The sequence below is a fragment of the Leptidea sinapis genome, chromosome 17 (assembly GCF_905404315.1).
Source record: "Leptidea sinapis chromosome 17, ilLepSina1.1, whole genome shotgun sequence".
Taxonomy (NCBI): domain Eukaryota; kingdom Metazoa; phylum Arthropoda; class Insecta; order Lepidoptera; family Pieridae; genus Leptidea; species Leptidea sinapis.
In genome coordinates, this window is record NC_066281.1 from 13,777,984 (window position 1) to 13,798,154 (window position 20,171).

Below are 20,171 nucleotides of genomic sequence, written 5' to 3' on the forward strand. Positions count from 1 at the left end.
TACATTATCATATCAATATAGATGAAATTTAAGCAATAACCTAAACTTGTCTCAAACAATTTCAATATTAAATAGTTCGACTTAGATTATTTTAAGTTATCACTTCTGTTGGGCGTCCCGAGACGCACACATTTTTTTTATATAAGTGGTGCCCCCAACGGGCAAGAGCCTCGCGTGACAGGGAGCGGTGAGACAGCTGTCCATGGATGTTCGTAAAACCATGGACCAAGATAGGCCTTTAAGGTTGGACTATGCTCTTTTCTTGAAGATCCCTAAGTCGTATGGGTTCGAGAAATCAGCAGCCGGTAATTGATTCCACAAAATGGCTGGACGAGGCAAGAAATTTGTTTCAAAACGAGCGGGTTTGCAATGCCAGACGTCAACGTGATGCGGGTTTTGACATAATGTCTCCGTTGGTGGAATTCGGCCGCTGGTATCAACCCGAACAACTTCTCTGAGCACTGGCCGTTATAAATGCGGTAGAAGATGCAGAGAGAAACCATATTACGCAATGCCACAGAATCAAGCCGATCGGAGATGACTTGATCGTCGGTGATTCGAGCCGTTCTTTGTTTGTATGCGGTAAAATGGAAGAAGCTGAAATTATATACAGAAAGTTAGCCGTTTAGTCAGTAGATTGGAGTAATCTGCAATGTAATATACGTTTGTGCCCTCAATTGACTATGACTCCATTTCTAGAATGGGTCCGTTCAACTTATTTATGACATGATCTGAATAAAGCTGCCTTATTTCGAATTCCAAATCGTTTGAAAAGGTGGAAGCAGATGGTTCCCGCGGATGGTTTCACAACTGCCACGAATTAGGAATGAGATTTAAATATTTGTCGTCCTGTAATTTGTTATTTGTCATAATTTTCTGTTAAATTGGTGATTGCGGGGCGAACCGTGTGGCGCGCCATCGGCCGGCTCAGAGCGAGGTCCGAGAACAAAAGTCCTGGCGCATTCTAGTTGGCTAAGTGTAAAAAATAAATAAAAGACGTAGTTTTTGTTGCAAATAATTATATTGTTGCTTGTTGTAATTATCTGGTTTCATTATAAACATTCAAAACGTGTTCGATATACATTGCGTACTCGTTGACCATAAATTAATAAATTACATTCATTATACACACATATACACGACACGACATACTGCCTCGCTCATGCCCGAGCGCCACCCAACACACACACATACTTATTTTATGCTTTTTGTTTAAGAATCAAAATTGTTCAAAGATCAACTGAAAATAAAATTATACTTTCTAATGTTTTTCAAGCTCAATTCTAAAAATTGAGCAGAAATAACGCAACATTTTTAAGATTTCACTTATTTAAATTTTTATAAATTATTCAATAATTTTGATTTTTATGTAAAAGATTCACGTGCTCCTGTATATCTCGCCCGGGGCGACGCGGACGACATACAAACAAACCTTGAATTACATTCGCAATACACTTTTTTTTGGAAATAAAATTTTTGCCACAAAGTTATTTCCCTCAATTACATTAACTATATTGATAAATTACAATAATATTACAACAGACATTCAGAATGTGGCGCTCGACGTGACTCGCAACCAAGGGCGGCCCTCGCACCGTCACGTACATATTATGTCAAGCACTAGCTGCCCGCGGCAACTGGCAGGAGTGTGATCACCGCGGGAAGTTCGTGAACAATATATATCGACAATATATCGATAAATTGTGTTTGGTCTGGAATATACGCACCATCGCTTCAGGGTTCAGATGTAGCGTGCACGGAGCGGCAACACCGCACGCACGCCGGCCACATTGGATAGCGATATCAAGGTTCAAGGTCGTTCAAGGAGCGACCGGTCGAGGGGTTGCCAGTGTAGCCGAAGCTTCCATGGCCTAACCATTATAAAATCTAGGATACAATAGTAAAAAGCTCAATAGCTAACATTATACAGATTATATAATATAACTACTATACAATATCGAAAGCAGTTGCAACGGACACAACACCAGGAGCGGTCGGCGGACGTGCACAGTCTCTCTCCCTTCCTCATTCGGCGACGAGGGCGCGTCGCACGGCGTCTACAAGATGGCGCACTTAATCCTTCTGCGCTTCTTGGCACGCACGTCGCCGTTGAGCGCGCGGCTGTCGTCCGACTTGCGCGAGCGGATCTCCCGCATCAGGTCGAAGAACACCTGCCGACAACCCGTCCTCGTGTTAAACATCCGCCACAGTTAAATTCTGGCCATAAATAGTTACAACATAAAAAAACAATAATTTGAAATTTGGAAACTGTCACTCTTAGACCTAGTCCAGGTCTAACGCACAACGGCAAACGAAGATGTTAATACTACGTAATAAGAGGCGGGACTGCCTCAGTAAAAATTGAAATTTAGTTTAGTATGAAACGTGCAGTAAGATAATATATAATATAATATATAAGTTTGAAATAGTAATTACAATATGGCGACAAAGTAAAATCCAGCTAAGTTTGAAAGAGAACAGTTGCTTAGTGGTCTCCATTGGCTGCAATACAGTCCTTTAAACGTTGAGGCCAGATATCTATAGAAGCACGCACTCTTTCAATGGGAAACTTCTTCACTGCCAATCGTACGGATTGTTTAAGGACCATTCTTGGTTATTGAACATGATGTTGTTAAGGGACTTCACTAACTTCTTAAGAATGGTATCTTGATACACTTGTGCCGATGTTTTGGTACCTTTGTCACAAAAGTATGGCTCAGTCATTCCTTCATAGCTACCTACCCCACCAAACCATCACTTAAGTCGGATAGTGAACACGTTGCACCTTTTCTTCTAATTGGGAAGCTTCCTTAGAGCTTTGAGATACGGTCATTTTGTTTGTTAAAATGTTGCTCAACTGTAAAAAAATCTCATCCGTAATGAAAATTTTTCTGTACGTACCCTTACGTACCGCTTCAGTAGTTGTTTCGATTTTACCACCCTATTCTTTTTTAAATTGTCAGTTAAGAAATGACCAGTATGTCTCTTATAGGCTGCAAGTCCCAAGTCATCTTTTAAAATACGCGACATGGTTCTAGGCTCTATCTTCGTCTACCGAGATAAGATCTTTTGCTTTCGGACAGGATTTCTTCCCATTCAAATTCTTTCCCTTGCTGCTTTGACCACCTTTATGGTACAAACACTACGTGGACGGCCAGATCTTTTTCTGTCACAAACAGAGGTCTCATTGTACCTATTAATAGCCCGGTACACAAACATTTTACTAATACCAAGCGGAGAGCTTTAAAAATTTGGCTCTGTGGAGCCAAATGCAATTTTAAACTTAGCTAGCCTAACTTTGTGTAATGCAATGACAGCGATTTTGTTCTCTATCACCCCATTCCATTTTAATATCGCAAAATATTGTAACAATGTATCCGCGCCAAAATGAGAACTCAATGAACCATCATATAAAAATGACAGATTCCAAATTAAAATGTAATATTTTGTTTATTTTAAATTGTAACAGTATTTGTGGCCAGACTAAGTAGTTGTTTTTTTATGGAATAGAGTACGGGTCACCAGATGTTAAGTGATCCCCGCCACCTACATTCTCTTGCAAAACCAGAGGGCCCTATAAAAGGTATTTAATTAAATTAAGTTAAAGTTATTTAATCAACGCACCGTGCGATTTTAGCTTAAACGCTTTCGTGATGGAAACTTTGATTTGAAGAACGAACCACTTTTGTAGACTTTTTAGCCAGTATTGTAATGCAATGAACAGTACCAATATCGGTAAGAAGGGTCAATAGCCCTTGTACAACGTTTCTAATGCTGTCAGCTGTTGCGGCGATATACACATATCTGCTTTTTGGTTTTTAATAAATTTAGGGACTATTAAGAAAGATATTAGATAGTTATGATTAAAAAATAGATTGCATTGCAGTTTTATTCAAATCGAGCAAACAACTCGCCCCACAACGGTTAATCGTATATCTCTCAGTTGAGTGTACTGGTCACCGGATGTTAAGTAATCTTTGAATAGCACATGGTGGGGATGATAAAGGTCACCTTGTCGACATTGTCGCGCGTCTTAGCCGAGGTCTCGACGTAGGGCACGCGCCAGGCGGCGGCCCGCTCGCGACACGCGTCCAGAGGCACGCGCCGCTTGTCCGCGAGGTCCGACTTGTTCCCCACCAGCAGGAACGGAATGTTCTCGTCGTTCTTCACGCGCAGGATCTGCTCACTGAGAAACACAACCTCCATCTTAATACCAAGGGAGTGCATATCATATAAGCAATTAGGCAGTGCTTACATCGTTATGAACCTAAATATTTTTTTATGAAAATAAGGGACGAGACGAGCAGGACGTTCAGCTGAATGAACTGAATGAATGTAATTGATATGCCCTACCCATTACAATGCAGTGCAGCTCAGGATTCATGAAACATCCATTTCTCTTTCAATTCAGAGTGGCACTACAATTACGCTCGTCACCTTGAGACATAAGATGTTAAGTCTCATTTGCCCAGTAATTTCACTAGCTACGGCGCCCTTCAGACGGAAACACAGTAATGTTTACACATTACTGCTTCACGGTAGAAAAAGGCACCGTTGTGGTATCCATAATATAGCCCGTTTCTCTGAGCCTGGTAAATATAGCACTAGTGTTAAAGTTAATTTACTGCCTACGGTAGGCAGTCTACAGATTGCATAATATACGAAGCAAGACGCGTTTAATACAACTTATGTGGTACAGTGTCGGACTAAAGCACAAATACGACTAGTTAGATCTATAGAAAACTAATGCACGCCTCTGCTTATTACAAACTATTATTTAAATAATATAATTATAGTAGCAGCGTCGTGGGGCGGGCCCTTCCCTAAAATATGGTCGAGGGGGGCGATAGCTTGCCCATGCATCATACTCGTGAACAAGCGTTACTAGTGGTAGCTGGATGATCCTCTTATAGGAAAGTCTGTTTTTTTTTTAATGAAAGTTATTTAATATAATATTTACAGTGTGTGCGGTTTGATGCATATACTATACCTATATATACTCTTGTTTTTATTTATTGATTTACATTTATTTCTTCGATTTACTCGTGTAACGTTTGAGTTTGAGCTTAACGAATAAAGTTATTTTGATTTGAATTAACTCATTACTCCTTTAAATCAATATTTGCAGCTATGAACTATAATAGAGATTTATAAAAGTATAACGATATAACGTTATTTTAACAACGTGAAACAGAGTTCCCGGTGATAATCATCCTATCAGTTGGGGGGAAACGCACAAGTGGCTCACCCGGAGGAAAGTAAAGTAAGAGGCCGCCCGTGGACATCAGCACCAACGATGGAAGGATGGCAAATGGTGCGCGCGATTTACGGTTTAAGATTGTTGTACTCGCGGTGCAATAAGTGGCATGAAATGAATTCATAAGGAGCCCGTCCGCTCGCTTGTGCAAAAGGATTTGAGACAGATCTCGATTAAGTACAAGTACAAGTAACGAGGTTAGGGGCCCGGGCGTTTGCCACATCGACACGATCTCACCACAGAGTGCATACCGGAAGTCTTGCGTGGCGTCGAAGCTCTCGGGCTCAGTGATGGAGAAGACGCACAGGAAGCCCTCTCCAGAGCGGAAGTAGTTGTCCCGGATGGCGGCGTAGTCCTCCTGGCCCGCTGTGTCCAAGATGTCGATCTGAACCTCCTCGCCATCCAGCACGACCTGCGTGGCGACACATGAAACTAATAAACATGTTATAAACAGCAATTGTCCGAGGTGAGAACCCTGGGGAACGCCAGTTGCAACAGGGACATAAGACTCCCGCCACCTTGGAATGTCTACTGATCACTTGTCATGAACCTACCATAGCTGTCATCAACTAAATAGACAACAATCATATTTCTTAATTGTGAATACTATTAAGAGAAAGCGGCGAAATACTAGAAATAATTATAAACCTATTAAGTAAATAATTGAAAAAGTAAGCCTTTTAGAGTGTATACTAAAACCTTAAGATGGCCAGATGTAAAACAGTTACATTTTTGTTGATACTTTGTAGTCATATGCTTTTTTTATAATTATAATATAAAATTGAAGTTTTAATATTTACGATAAACCATGGTTAACAGTTAAAAATGGCCGCAAGCACAGGTTGCCCTGATTTCAATAAACGAATAAGTGTTTTTAACGAGGTGTTTTTTTATAAAAAAAAAAGAGCGCACATCCATATTTTTTTTTTTTATTTATTTATTTAAGGAAAACCAACAGCTAATACAATTTTTTTAGAAACTTAAATAGTAACAGATAGCCAATTACAGGTTTTCACTAATAGAAGTAATATAAAATATGTACGTGAACACTATTTTTCGGCTCAAATTCATGACAATAAAGATTCTTTTAAACCGATAACAAAAAACAATACTTAATTAAAAAAGTTGAGGGTTATGCACTGCTTTGCCTTGGAAATGCTTGTAGCAAATATGTCAATATCTAATAATCTACTAACAATGATGTTAGTAGATTATTAGATATTGACATTTCATTGATACACACATTGATACACTGTTCTACACGCTCGCACCATATATGAGTTTTGCCTATATTTACTACTAACTACTAGCAGGAACACAAAGTGGAGGGCTATATCTAAGAGTTTTTTGAGGTACATTAAAATTTACTTTATGCAGCAGATCTGGGCAACCGACATGATTGCTTATAATTTTTAACATAAATAAAAAGTCAGTTATATTTCGCCGTTCTTTCAGTGGTAAGAAGTGAAACTTTTTACACAAATCAACATAGCTATTAGAATCGTAAGGTACCTTAAATCTAAAACAAAGATATCTTAAAAATCGCCTCTGAACACTTTCTAGACGGTCAACATACGTACTATATGTAGGATTCCAAATTTGTGAAGCATATTCCAGATGACTTCTAACAAAAGTACAATATAGTATCTTAATAGTCTTAATATTATTAAAATTCTTTGAAATTCGCTTAATAAAACCTAATGCCTTTGAAGCCTTGTTAACTATCTTATCAATGTGATCATTGAATAGCAACTTAGAGTCATGGTAAACGCCGAGTTCCCTCGTACCATTGCATCTAGAGAGCACCTGACCTCTTAATGTGTAATTTGTTTGTAGGATGTTAATCTTACGGGTATATGTGACTACTGAACATTTTGATGTATTAAGTTCTAGTTTATTAGTAAGACAATACTCCTCTAGGCGGTTGAGATCCTCTTGAAGGGCAATCATGTCAAGGATTGATGTTATTGAAGAGAATATTTTCATATCATCAGCGAAGGAAAGTAAATTGGAAGACTTAAAACAGGAATCTATATCACCTACATAGATAATAAAAAGAAGTGGACCAAGTAGTGATCCCTGGGGAACACCACTAGGAACTGGAACCCAACTAGAAATGTAGTTATTTAGTACAACAGCTTGTGAACGATTATCTATGTATGACGAGAACCACCGTAACAAGTCACCCCGTATTCCCGACTGAGATAGCTTACATATTAATGTATTGTGGTCGATTTTATCAAACGCCTTACTATAGTCGGTGTAGATTACATCGACTTGCATACCATTATCCATAGCGTCAGTAATAAAATTGTTGAGAAGTAAAAGATTAGAAACAGTAGATCTACCTTTCAGGGACTAAAGGTGTTTTTTAAGTTAGCATACAATTCCTTATATATGACCCTCTCAAAGACTTTAGCAATAATGCAAAGTTTTGAAATTGGTCTATAATTCGTAATTTCAGATCGAGACCCTTTCTTATGTACTGGTGTAATAAATGCCTTCTTTTACATATCTGTTTAAAAAGCTGACGATTATCAGCTTTTCCTTTGAATTGTGCATAGGAACCCTAGATATATAGTTGATTTGAGCCCTTGGCACAACATGATTGATCTTCGTGCTGACTTTGTCTAGGATTGTGAATAAATTTTCATCTTTTTTGATAGGGATACCCTTGATTTCCACATTATTAAGACGCGATCTTTGTTCCATCGAAGATAGTGCGAGCTTCGTCTTAGACAACTCACTCTGAAGGCATATTACCGTATCCTGTAATTTTTCAACACTACTGACTCTGGATTCAAAGCTCGTTATTCTACCACTCAGGTCGTCTACTATTTGGCTCGTGTACACACACGTGTCATTAAGATCGGACAGTTCCTTTTTGATGGTTCGTATATCTTCTCTCAACGCAAGCACGCTGGACAGCTGGCGCTTCATATCACGGAGCTCCTTCATGATAGTTTCAAGAGAAGCAGGTTCGGTGGGCATCGGCGTGGTGGATGATAGCCCGCGACACGTTGCACATTTCCATTGCGATCTTTTTTCTGATCCATAGCGCCTCCATGTGGTTTCTGATATGTTAGCACACCCAAAGCATAGTAGGTTATGGCAAAGAGAACACTGTACCCCATCATTAAACTTTTCATTGCAAATTGCACACTCAGACATATTGCAGTTGCAAAATTTTGAACCAAAGGTTGAAAATATATGTTATTCCGCCGGTATGTTGGAAGGACGGTAACAGGCGGTATGTGTAAGCTTAGCGAGTGTTCACGCGAGACTGATATGGTGGGGATGATATCCGAAGTTGTGGCGTGTCGTGCGAATTCAGCGGCAGGAATAAAGTGCAACAATAAAGTGCTCTTCAGAGCACTCCCAAGACACACAATGAAGCCACGTCGCTACGCTACGCCAGGTGATCGAGCCGTTCACAGAGCACTGGATCCTCGCTAATTCGAGCTGCTCTGCGTTGCACGCGGTCAAATGGTTCAAGCTAATCCTGGCTACGCCAGACCAAAGATGACAGCAATACTCCATATGTGGAAGGACCTTCGCTTTGTAGAGCGCTAGCATTTGGATCGGCTTGAAGTATTGCCGATATTTATGACGCCCAGCTTCTTCGAAGCCAATTTGGCTTTGCCCTCCACATGACCACGGGATTAGCAATCGCTCGATATTTCGAGACCCAGTATTCCGATACTAGGCGAGGCTTTACGGGAGCTGTTGTCGAAGAGTGTTAGTAAACTTAGTCTTCAGGGGGTTAAATTATACAAGGTTTATTTTACCCCATTCTGCGACCTCCTGCGAGGACTCGATAGAAGATAAAAGTTTTTTCCGGCAATGGTAGACGATTTACCAAGAGAGACCTGCATGGCTCGTGTATACGGCAGAACCAGTACTGTCGTCTGCATAGTATTGTATGTTAGAGGTTTCCAAGGTATCACTGATATGAATGAGATACAGTGTAGGAAGTGGCACACAGCCTTGGGGCACTGCAGCGGTCACGGGCTTCGGGTTTGAGCAATAACCGTCGACAACGACCTGTATGCTGCTCCAGAAGCTGTTCCACTGTTCAATTCCACTTGTATAAACTCTCGGGGAGCCCAAATGATGGAAGTTTTAAGATAAGCGCCTTGTGCCATACACGAGGCCTTCAAAAGCCTTCGCATTATCCAGGCTTATTACCAGGCCTTCTCCCTTGCCTATCGAAAATAGCCGCCACCCATCTATGTGTTAGGAATACCAGAAGATCGCCTGCCGACCGACCATGGCGAAAGCCTTACTGTCGGTCGTTAATCTTTTCTTTTTTAGTTTATTTTTAGCCATATTTTTTATATTAATAATTAATCCTCATCTTGATATAACATTATTAATAAACGACTATACTCTTTATATGATTTTACTAAAAATGCAATTTAAAAACGTCATTCCTTAAATCTACACAAACCGATATTTGTCTAATACCCGCCTGGGAACCGTCTATAATTTAATATTTTAATGCTTTTTTATGGAAGAGGACAAACGAGCGTACTTGTAATTCTCCACAATACCAGAGGAATCACAATATGACGTATCGTTCTGGAAACACTGCGCAAACTCATTCCATAGTTTGGCAGCCCCGATAATTTTCTTGATACTTCCTATAATTAATTATTCGTTTTGTGCTTGGACCTAATTCGGGTACATACTAGTTTGATCGAGGTATTTTTTATGAAAATAAGGGACGAGACGAGCAGGATTATTATGCTGATGGTAAGTGATACGCATTGCACATTATAATGCAGTGCCGCTCAGGATTCTTGAAAACCCCAAAAAATCTGAGCGGCACTACTCTTGCGCTCGTCATCTTGAGACATTAGAGGTTAAATCTCATTTGCATAGTAATTGCACTAGCTACGGCATCCTCCAGACCGAAACACAGTAATGTTTACACATTACTGCTTCAAGACAGAAATAGGCACCGTTGTGGCACCCATAACCTAGCCGGCACCCTGTTCCAAGGAGCCTCCCACTGGTATATATATACGCACCTTCTTCCTGTAGCTGTCAGCCTTGGTGGGCTCGTAGTCCTCCACGAACTCGTCGTACATGAACTGCAGCGTGAGCGCCGACTTGCCCACCCCTCCCGACCCCACCATGATCACCTTGTGCAGCGTGCCCTGCGCGCCCGCCTTCCGCGACATGGCTGCCCGCCGCCCGCTGCCCACCTGCCAACAATATAAATCAAAATAAAATCAAATCAAATCAAAATCAATTTAATCAACCTGTACTTTCCCCGGGGCTGCCCTGTACTTTCCCCGGGGCGTAAAAAGAATAGGGGGAGTCCCAGGCCTATGGGTGTCGTAAGAGGCGACTAAGGGCTTTTTAGAAGTGGGAGAGTCACGCTGCCGTCTTATGACGTCAACACAATCGGGCCAGACTCGTCCGGGTTAATTACCACACTCGCACAGAATACCGGCGTGAAGTAGCGGCCTAGTGCCGCTATGTCCTCCACGAACTCGTCGTACATGAACTGCAGCGTGAGCGCCGACGTGCTTGCACAGATCCCCTCCGCTGAAATCGTAGTCTTGGGTGATTTCAACGGGCACAATGCCGAATGGCTTGGATCACGTACGTGGACACCTCCAACATACATTGCTATGCGGACGACAGCACTGGTGATGCCGTATACACGGGCCATGCAGGTCTCTCTCGGGAAATCGTCGACCAGTGCCGGGAGAAACTTGTGTCTTCTATCGAGTCCTCTTTCGAGAAGGTCGCGGAATGGGGTAAATTGAACCTTGTCGAAACCCCCAGAAGACTCAAGTTTGCGCGTTTACCACTAAAAAAACCCCATTTGTCGTATCACCGCTCTTCGAGAACACTTCTCTTAAAGCCGCGCCTAGTATCGGAATACTGGGTCTCGAAATCTCGAGCGATTGCCAATTCCGTGGCCATCTGGAGGGCAAAGCCAAATTGGCTTCGAAGAAGCTGTGCGTCATCAATAGAGCACGGCAATACTTCAAGCCGGCCCACATTCTAGCGCTCTACAAAGCGCAGGTCCGGCCACACATGGAGTATTGCTGTCATCTCTGGTCTGGTGCACCCCAGTATCTGCTCTATCCATTTGACCGCGTGCAACGTAGAGCAGCTCGAAGAGTCGGGGACTCAGTGCTCTGTGAACGGCTGGATCACTTGGCGTTGCGTAGAGACGTCGCTTCATTGTGTGTCTTCTACCGCATTTATCACGGGGAGTGTTCAGAAGAACTGTTTAACTTGATTCCTGCCGCCGAATTTCACCTTCGCACGACACGTCACACGCCCCAAGTTAGGATATCATCCCCACCATCTGAATGTGTGGCGGTCCTCCACAGTGCGGTTTTCAAGAAGCTTTCTGCCTCGTACTACAAAGCTGTGGAATGAGCTTCCTTGTGCGGTGTTTCTTGACTTGGGTACCTTCAAAAAAAGCGCGTACACCTTCCTTAAAGGCCGGCAACGCTCTTTTGATTCCTCTGGTGTTGCAAGATAATATGGGTGGCGGTGATCACTTAACACCAGGTACGCTCGTTTGCCTTCCTATTCCATAAAAAAAAAATCATGTAAGTCAAGGAAATGATACTTATGAATGTCAAATAATTTTTTTTTTCATATTGATGCTAATTACAAGTAGCAAGAAACTCGTTGCCCCTTTTTTAAATCGAGATTTACATTTTCATCGTTTTACAAATCATTTCATTTACAATATAATATGTAAAGTGATGCAACAAATATACTCAAACGCCAAATAGCAATGAATACAAGCCTAGTATTATCAAATTGTTTTTATAGACTTAAACTAATCTATTCGCATTCGAAAATATCTAAGTACAGAACTTCGAGTTAGATTATGTGGAGCACTCGTCCTATCAAAGCCTAAATACTCTGACGCGGTGTATTGTCAAAGGTTACTGTACAAGACAAAATGTTCCATCCAACGAGTGCAAAATGCGCTCGATCCTGTTGGAATATTCCGCACAGGCCGCACATTACTCCATACTTGAAAGACGCCAATATTCTTAATCTAGAAGGTCGGAAGCATATGCATTTAGCAACGTTATATTTCGGTATCGTACATAATAAAACACCTCTTTACTTGTGTAATAAACTTTAATGGCTAGGGAAACGCAGTGCTAATAATATAAAACTAAATCTGCCTCGCAGATATTAGCAGTGCCCCGGCAGCATTTAACAGAGTTCAGGAAACAGTACAAAAAAATATTTTAGATTCAGTTTATAATAATTAGCATTGGTATGCAAATTATATATTATAAATTATCCAATGGGTATAACAATCGTTTTTTACTTTATGGCAAATAAATCTACAAAAAATTACGAGAAAAACTGTCTTTTTACTTTTTTCATATCTTAAAAAATGGCTGAGATATTTACGATCAAAATGCGTATGTTCGGCCGAAGTTTTTAAAAACACGGGCGTGCGCTCACTAGCCGATGACGTCACACCCCAGGTTATTCAACAGTCGCGGCGCTCTCGTTCGCAAGCCGCTGCGGGGTAAAAATCAAAATTATATATCTTAATATATATAAATTACGTGACACGCTGTTTGTACGCGACTGACTCCTAAACTAATGAACGGATTTAAATGGGGATTACTTCATGGAGTGCAGTTTAGTCCAACTTGAGAGATAGTTTTTATTTGACCCTAATTATTTTTATTTTCAATATTTGTTTTGTATGGACATATTTTCTATGAGAGAATTTATTGACGCACGGTTTGACCGTTCTGCTGTGAAACAATTTCATTATAACAACAGGGAGCATTTTATACGAAATCACGATGTCACGTTATTTTAATATATTAAGATTTACTCCGTCAATAGAAAAAATGAGATATAATATGATAGATGATATTCGGGAATAATGTGGTCTAGGGCCATCGGATATGTGAAATCAAAGTTGAGTTAAAAATGAAACAAAAACGTGTTTTTGAATGATTTTATAGTAATATAAAAGTAATAAAATGACAAGGATTGATATCGTATTTGTGTAAACATCTTTTACATTACCGCTTTATAATCGCAAATTTGTTACAGTAATAAAATGGATATAGTATGTTATCGATATGAGATAGACATGCTATCATAGACTTTTCTGTAGAACTATAAAAGATATATATAGCATATTCTTGGATTATTCTTAGGTATAACTTATACCAAGTTTATTTGTGAGTCCGTTAATGTTTACCAATATATCTCAGTTATATACAATAGTGGTGCTAACGCCATCTATTATATCTATATACATTTACGTACAATTTTTTTAATTTAAACGTTCAAATTAAAAAAAATATTAGCACAATTATTTATATTTTATAACACTATATATTAAGAACATATGATAAAATCAACATATAACATTAATTCATTACCTTTAATACACAAATTAATTATCATGGGGCTGCTGAAAACCAGTGTTGTGTTGGTGTCTTCTGCACTAACTTATCAATGTACTGAGTCAGCTCCTTACAGCAGGGAATCACGTGCGGCACAGTTCCTTTTTATTTTTATATTTTAATAATTTTTGTTACTCTTACTACATTTAGTATTTTAAAATTGTAATTAATATTGTAAATAAAAATGACAGCAAGCGTCGCAAATACGTCGGTCTCAGTGAGTACATCTATGCATCTTTGTGCCGTGTGGTGTAGAGACACTTGGCCCGTGTGGCCCAGAGGCGCGGAGAATGTACAAAATACTATCTTCTCGCCTCAATAGGGCTACTGGCAACCCAAGTGCTGGCAGCTATTTCGGTCAACCGATCAGCCTAGCTATCCAACGCGGAAATGCTGCCAGTATTCTTGGTACGGGGAACCGTAATGATAGTTTCATATAAGATTTGTTTTGATTGAATAAATATATACATATTGTAAATGTGTGTTTTTTTCGTTGGTAATAAAGTTATTTGTATTGTATTCTATTAACTGTGCATCAACCTATTTAATAATTCATTTGATATTTAAATATCGTTTCCGAGTCAAATGCGAATGTGACATTGTTTAGTTGTTTGTCACGCTTTCACGACTACTCAACGAATCGCCATTAAATGTTGCACACACGTCCGGGGTACGTAAAAGGATATCGTTTTATCCTGAAATTTTAGTATTGACTATATGAATGTATTAAGGGGAATCAACAAAAAACAAATGATGGCTAACAAAAGCTATGAAAGGAAGAAGAAATCACTTACAAGACTCTCGGAATGGCGTAAAACAAATTTGAGATTATTCACTTATATAATTTCGATAATAAATTGTGATCCGGTTATCAGTCAACAGGGGCGTGCATATCATATAGGCAATTAGGCAGTGCCTGCCTCGTTATGAACTTAAATAAATATAGTGTTAAAGTTAGTTTAGTTTAATTATGTTCCTCTATTTTATAACCAAAGTTCTTTTGAACACCTACTCATAAAATTTTCCTTACGCTAGATACTAAATACCGACGATAAGCAATATACAGATTGCTATACTCCAAAGCTCAACTACGACTAGTTAGATATACAGTGCCTACCTTGCTAGAAAACCAATGCACGCCACTGTCAGTCAATTACAATAATAATCCGTAGACTAAAATACAAAATTCAACATCTACTATCAAAACTTCAGAGGACGACGACAAGTCCAAAGTAACAGATCTTGACATAAAACTATGATATGGTTGTTGGAACAGAAACTTGTCTAGATAACAGAATGCACGATAGTGAGCTATTTGGAGATAAATATATTGTATACAGGAGAGATCGTAGTTCTAGTAGTTCATCTAAAGCAAATGGAGGTGTTATTATATACCCACGACGACCGCTATAGCCCAGTGGTTAGTGACCCTGCCTACTGAGCTAGAGGTCTCGGGTTTGAATCCCGGTAGGTGCAAACAATTTATTTGATGAATGTGAAATGTTTGTTTCCGAGTCATGGATGTTTATTTGTATTTATGTATGTGTAAGTAAGCATATTGTATTAAATATATCGTTGTCTTGTACCCATAGTACAGGCTATGCCTAATTTGAGGCAATATGTGTATGAGAGTGTGTCAATATGCAATCTTGATATTGTACTTCTTCATAAAAGATTCGTGAAGATTTTTTGAGGTTTCGTTTCTTTGTCACATTATCTCTTGCTGGCACAAAACCACATATTAGATTATTAGAATCTTTATTTTATTTATTTATTTCGATAGTTACACCAACAACACTTCATTATACAATTATATTTTAGCAAGTACACGAGATAATAAGTACAATAAGATGTTATGTCATTACAGGTGTAAGCAGCATTTATAATTAGTCTGATAAGCATAATAATGGTGAACAGTTTATTCATAATCAATTGGATGTAGTTCCTGAAAAATGTTTCAAGCCACAAACATCACATTTTAAGGAATTAATGTTTAAAGTTTAATAAATATTAGTGTATTCCATACATGTGGGTTGGGCTACTAAGTCATGATATCATTTAAAGGGTGACAGTAGGGCTGCCATTTTTTGTCAGTCTGTTAATATGAATCACTTCACCAGATTTGTGTTCTTAACTAAATTTCGACATGATTGTGGTTTGGAATAACGTGCACTTAAAGAAATGAAGATTTGAATAAAAATTAAGAAGAATAAACGGCCAAGTGCGAGTCGGACTCGTCTATGAAGAGTTCCGTAGCAGCAAAATTGCGGTTTACGATTTATGACGTATTAAAATAACTACTTACTAGATCTCGTTCAAACCAATTATCGGTGGAAGTTTGTGTAGTAATGTACATCATGTATTTTTTTAGTTCTAACATTGTCTTTTATTAGAAGTTACAGGGAGATGGCCACACATTTTACCACTTTCGAAGTGTCTTCCGCGTAAACTATTCAGTTTAGAAAAATATGATATTAGAAACCTCAATATCATTACCTTACTACCGGACCTAACCATAGATACCTTCCACGTATGGGTTTGATGAAAAAAAAATTTTGAGTTTCAGTTCTAAAACCCCCAAAATTTTTTGTTATTTTTCTATTTTTGTGTGAAACTGAATGTAGTTTACAGAATACATCTACTTATCAAGTTTCAACAGTATAGTTCTTATAGTTTTGGAAAAAAGTGGCTGTGACATATGGACGGACAGCTCAGTAGAAAGGGTCACTAACCACTGAGCTATAGGGGTCGTCATATTTTGTCGCCGAAACCTATTTTGGATTGTATAATCTTTTTGTGACAATCACGAGATGTGTTGGTGCATTATACATACTAATATGGATCTGAATCTAACAGCTCTATTCCAATCAATATCTGATTCATACAATTTGTTTATTTTTTTATTTTATTTTTTTCATATAGGAAGACCAACAGTGTACAATAGTTTTAAATAAAATCTAATAGTGACAAAAAGCCAATTAAAGGTCCTCACGGATAGCAACATATTAGTTTATAATAGTTACAAACACTTCAGTTAATACTGTCAACGATAGTGATAGATATACTTATATAATAAATAACATACTTAAACTTATGCTCTAACAATTCAATGAAAGAATTCGTTACTCAACATGTGTCTAGCCAATGCTACACATGCAGAATAGGTCTAATAAGCCTACTCGCTTATCGATTTTATTAATGTTGCAATAGATATGACGAATAGTGTCTTTCCCGAGAATGGGCAACTTAAAAAAATTGTACTCAAATTTTCTACAGAAAGTGGGAATCCGTCTCTACCAATATAACTAATCAAAAATGTTTAAGACAAGAAAGGTGTCTGGGTAAATATTTGTAAAAGACGATTCATTCGAGTCTCGTGCTAGAGTTTGGCGAGTCAACATTTCCTGTGGATGCCTTGTGTAGAGGCGAAACACGTGTTGAATTGTTTGAAGACAAATAGGGGCGGAATTGACACTCAAGAAAACTCACAACAATAGGATGAAGACGATTCAGATTTATCTGCAAGTTATTTAAATTAAGAAGACAATCTCAACAGAAAATGATGTCAGTGAGAACTACTTATGTAGATACATAGTAGAGTTTCAAGCATTCCATTTTGGAGATTTGCGGCAACAGATGTTCATGCTTGTAACTTACACAAAAGTAGGGTCAGTAGGTGAAGTAAAGACTACCTGCTATTGTTAGATGTCGAAAATTTTGTTACATTAGCGTCCCAATTGCATAAGGCAATGAAACAGCTAAATTAAGATGAATGCTTGGGGAGAAGCCACATTCTGGCCAACAGAGCTAAGATTCCAGATCAGGCAATGATGGTATCTAACATCTATAAAGGTCTCTTTATGTCAATCATTTTGCGAGGGAGTAGAAAGACTTAAATTGGGACCATACATTTTTTTTTCATTCTACTTATAAAAATAAATGTCCGACACTAACAAATATAGGGTAACTTTTTTACAGTTTCGATCAGATTAGCAATGTGCAGATATAAATGTGTACTATCTTAAAATGATGAACAGCATCATTTACTTATGATCCTAGAATTTGACAGATCATGAATCACATTTGCATTAGAAACATATGATAGGCTAATATTAGCCTAACAAATGACAGTAACATAGCTGCTTCTAAGTGAAGACTATTCATACTATTTAAAATCTAGGTCCTAAAGAATCATTGAGAGCAAATTTTAAAGAAATAAACATCTTAACTATTGCCTCTCAATATATTCTTGATAATATAATGTATGTACATATTAAGTGAATTTGCTAGCAACTGTCATAAACATAATGTTAACACCAGCCTTCACCACACACAAACTTATTATGCCTACTACTGTGCTAAGTTGAGTTAGTAAGTCTTTTGTGGGGTATATGTAATGATGTATATGCTTTTACAATAAGATCCCAGAAAATATTATAAACAAATGTATTATGAAATTCAAAAAATTGTTAAGAAATATTTGTGTGTACCTTTAACACTAACACAAATATAATAGAAATGATGTTCTTAATGATATCACATGGTGGGAATGGAGTGACTGGCTATTAAATAATAAACTTTATTGTACAATATTACAATAAAACCATGTTTTGATATAAATAACCACTGAATTTCTTAGATCTAAGTCATACTTTTTTGAAAAAGTGGTAGTTTTTGGCTTTCAATAAGTAATATCCTATTTTGAATATGATAGGAATTTGTAAAACTAAACAATTATGAATGTGTTGAAATAAACACATATAAATAATATTAATGAATTTATAATACTTTTGTCGGCATGTTCATATATTTTATTCTAACAACTTAGACAAAGACTATACTGTCCCAATGTTTTCAAATTAATTTAGACTAATTTCTAACATAAAATATAAGGAGGTGTACTTCAATGTGTCACTAAGTCATAATGTTATTTTTAAAATATAATACAATTAATCCATTATGAATAGAAAAATCTGTGAAAAAAGGCTAAATCTTTGGTAGTTATTTATAGTCATTGATAGTTTTACATAAATAGAAATTAATCAAAATCAATTTGTTTAGAATTCTTTTTAACATCATTTCTAACACTACCACTGCTTCGGAAACAAATAGCACTCTGAGCAAGAAGAAGCGGCAGAAGAAACTCTCCCAGCATTCTTTTCAATATGAATAGCAGAAGAGAATAATATGAATAGATTAAAAATAAACTTTTGTTTCAGCAAACACAGAAACACTAGAGTGAATGGAGTGATAATCATCAATTCCCATAGTTCAACATGTGATATAATGAACAATGGCTACATATCAATCAAAATATGTTCTTGCCTACAGTAAAAAAACTTGGAAAGTTAACTTCAAACCAAAACCAATTGTCTAACTTCTGTGTGTTTAAAATAAATTTCAACTAACTTTAAGTTAGTTTAATTATTCTCAAAATAATGTGTTTAACAACAAAGTTTTAAGGATATTAACTATCAATTAAAGTAAAACAATAAAGTATAGAGAAAATATGTGTCATAGGTAAAAAAAGAGGTACTGCTTCAATAGCCTCATAACTAATTCTAAAAATTGTGTCGTATTAGCAGAGAAGTAAAAATGATCATGCATATTAAACCAATTCCTTGCTAAGCACATCAAACATTACCTACCGTTTTAATTTCCATAAACTTAGTCGACAACTGATACGCAACGGTCGAGAACATTACTTAATGTGGCTATTCTTAAAGGTCTCACTTACAAGATAAATTCCTGAGTTTTCAAATATTATTTTGTCACCACTTAGAAATCAGCGAATCAGTTGTATCACATATGATTCATTACTTGTACCACAACAATATGTTGGCTAAACTATGTCGACACGACTGGTTTTTTTACGTCAACCAGGTCAGAGTAAAAGAGCTTACCTAGTTTAGATGTGTGAGAACCGAAAGAGAATGCGCGGCCACGAGAAACTATGTGTCGGTCTCACCGCTCACGAGTTAACTGTTAATTTTAAGTCTTTCAGCTTTCTTAGGGTCTAAAGAGGCGTTGCCGCCGTAAACAATCACGTCACTCGACAGTCGACAACATCGAACTCAAACACTAAGTCTTACACGATAATGATGCTTAGCAACCTTAAATCGTCCATAATCAAATTCACTATACATTAAAATTGTTATACCATTACTTAGTTATAACTAATGACTAATAGATAAACAAAATATGCACAATTGCGCATCATTGAATAGGTAGGTAGGTACTAGCACGGTACTAGGTAGTAGGTAGGTACTTCAAAACAATTATGTACCTACGTACCAAAGAGACTATAATGAGCGCTGGTTAGAGAGTAGTATATTCTTGAAGTTACGTACCAAACGTTAGCAAAGGTAAAGTAAATACTAAACTAAATAGATCGCGATCCGATCCTCTAAGCTTCAACTCCGTTGATTACCGAGAGATTTTGGGGCGTGAAAGTGTATCTTTGCGGATTATTTTACGTGGAG

General features: G+C 37.9%; 1 protein-coding gene across 2 annotated transcripts; it reads right to left on the bottom strand.

The window, feature by feature from the left end:
* Positions 1–1,002: 1,002 nt before the first annotated feature.
* On the bottom strand, positions 1,003–19,956 carry LOC126969009 (ras-related protein Ral-a). 2 transcript variants are annotated; one of them, XM_050814275.1, is made up of 6 exons: positions 19,593–19,956; positions 12,668–12,781; positions 10,291–10,467; positions 5,509–5,669; positions 4,012–4,186; positions 1,003–2,171 (listed from the first exon to the last, which is right to left on the bottom strand). In XM_050814275.1, the coding sequence occupies exons 3-6, from the start codon at positions 10,441–10,443 to the stop codon at positions 2,058–2,060; spliced, it is 603 nt and encodes a 200-aa protein (XP_050670232.1). In that variant the 5' UTR covers positions 10,444–10,467; positions 12,668–12,781; positions 19,593–19,956; the 3' UTR covers positions 1,003–2,057. The 2 variants fall into 2 exon arrangements, with proteins under 2 accessions (XP_050670232.1, XP_050670231.1); XM_050814274.1 differs by lacking the exon at positions 12,668–12,781.
* Between the last annotated feature and the right edge of the window lie 215 nt (positions 19,957–20,171).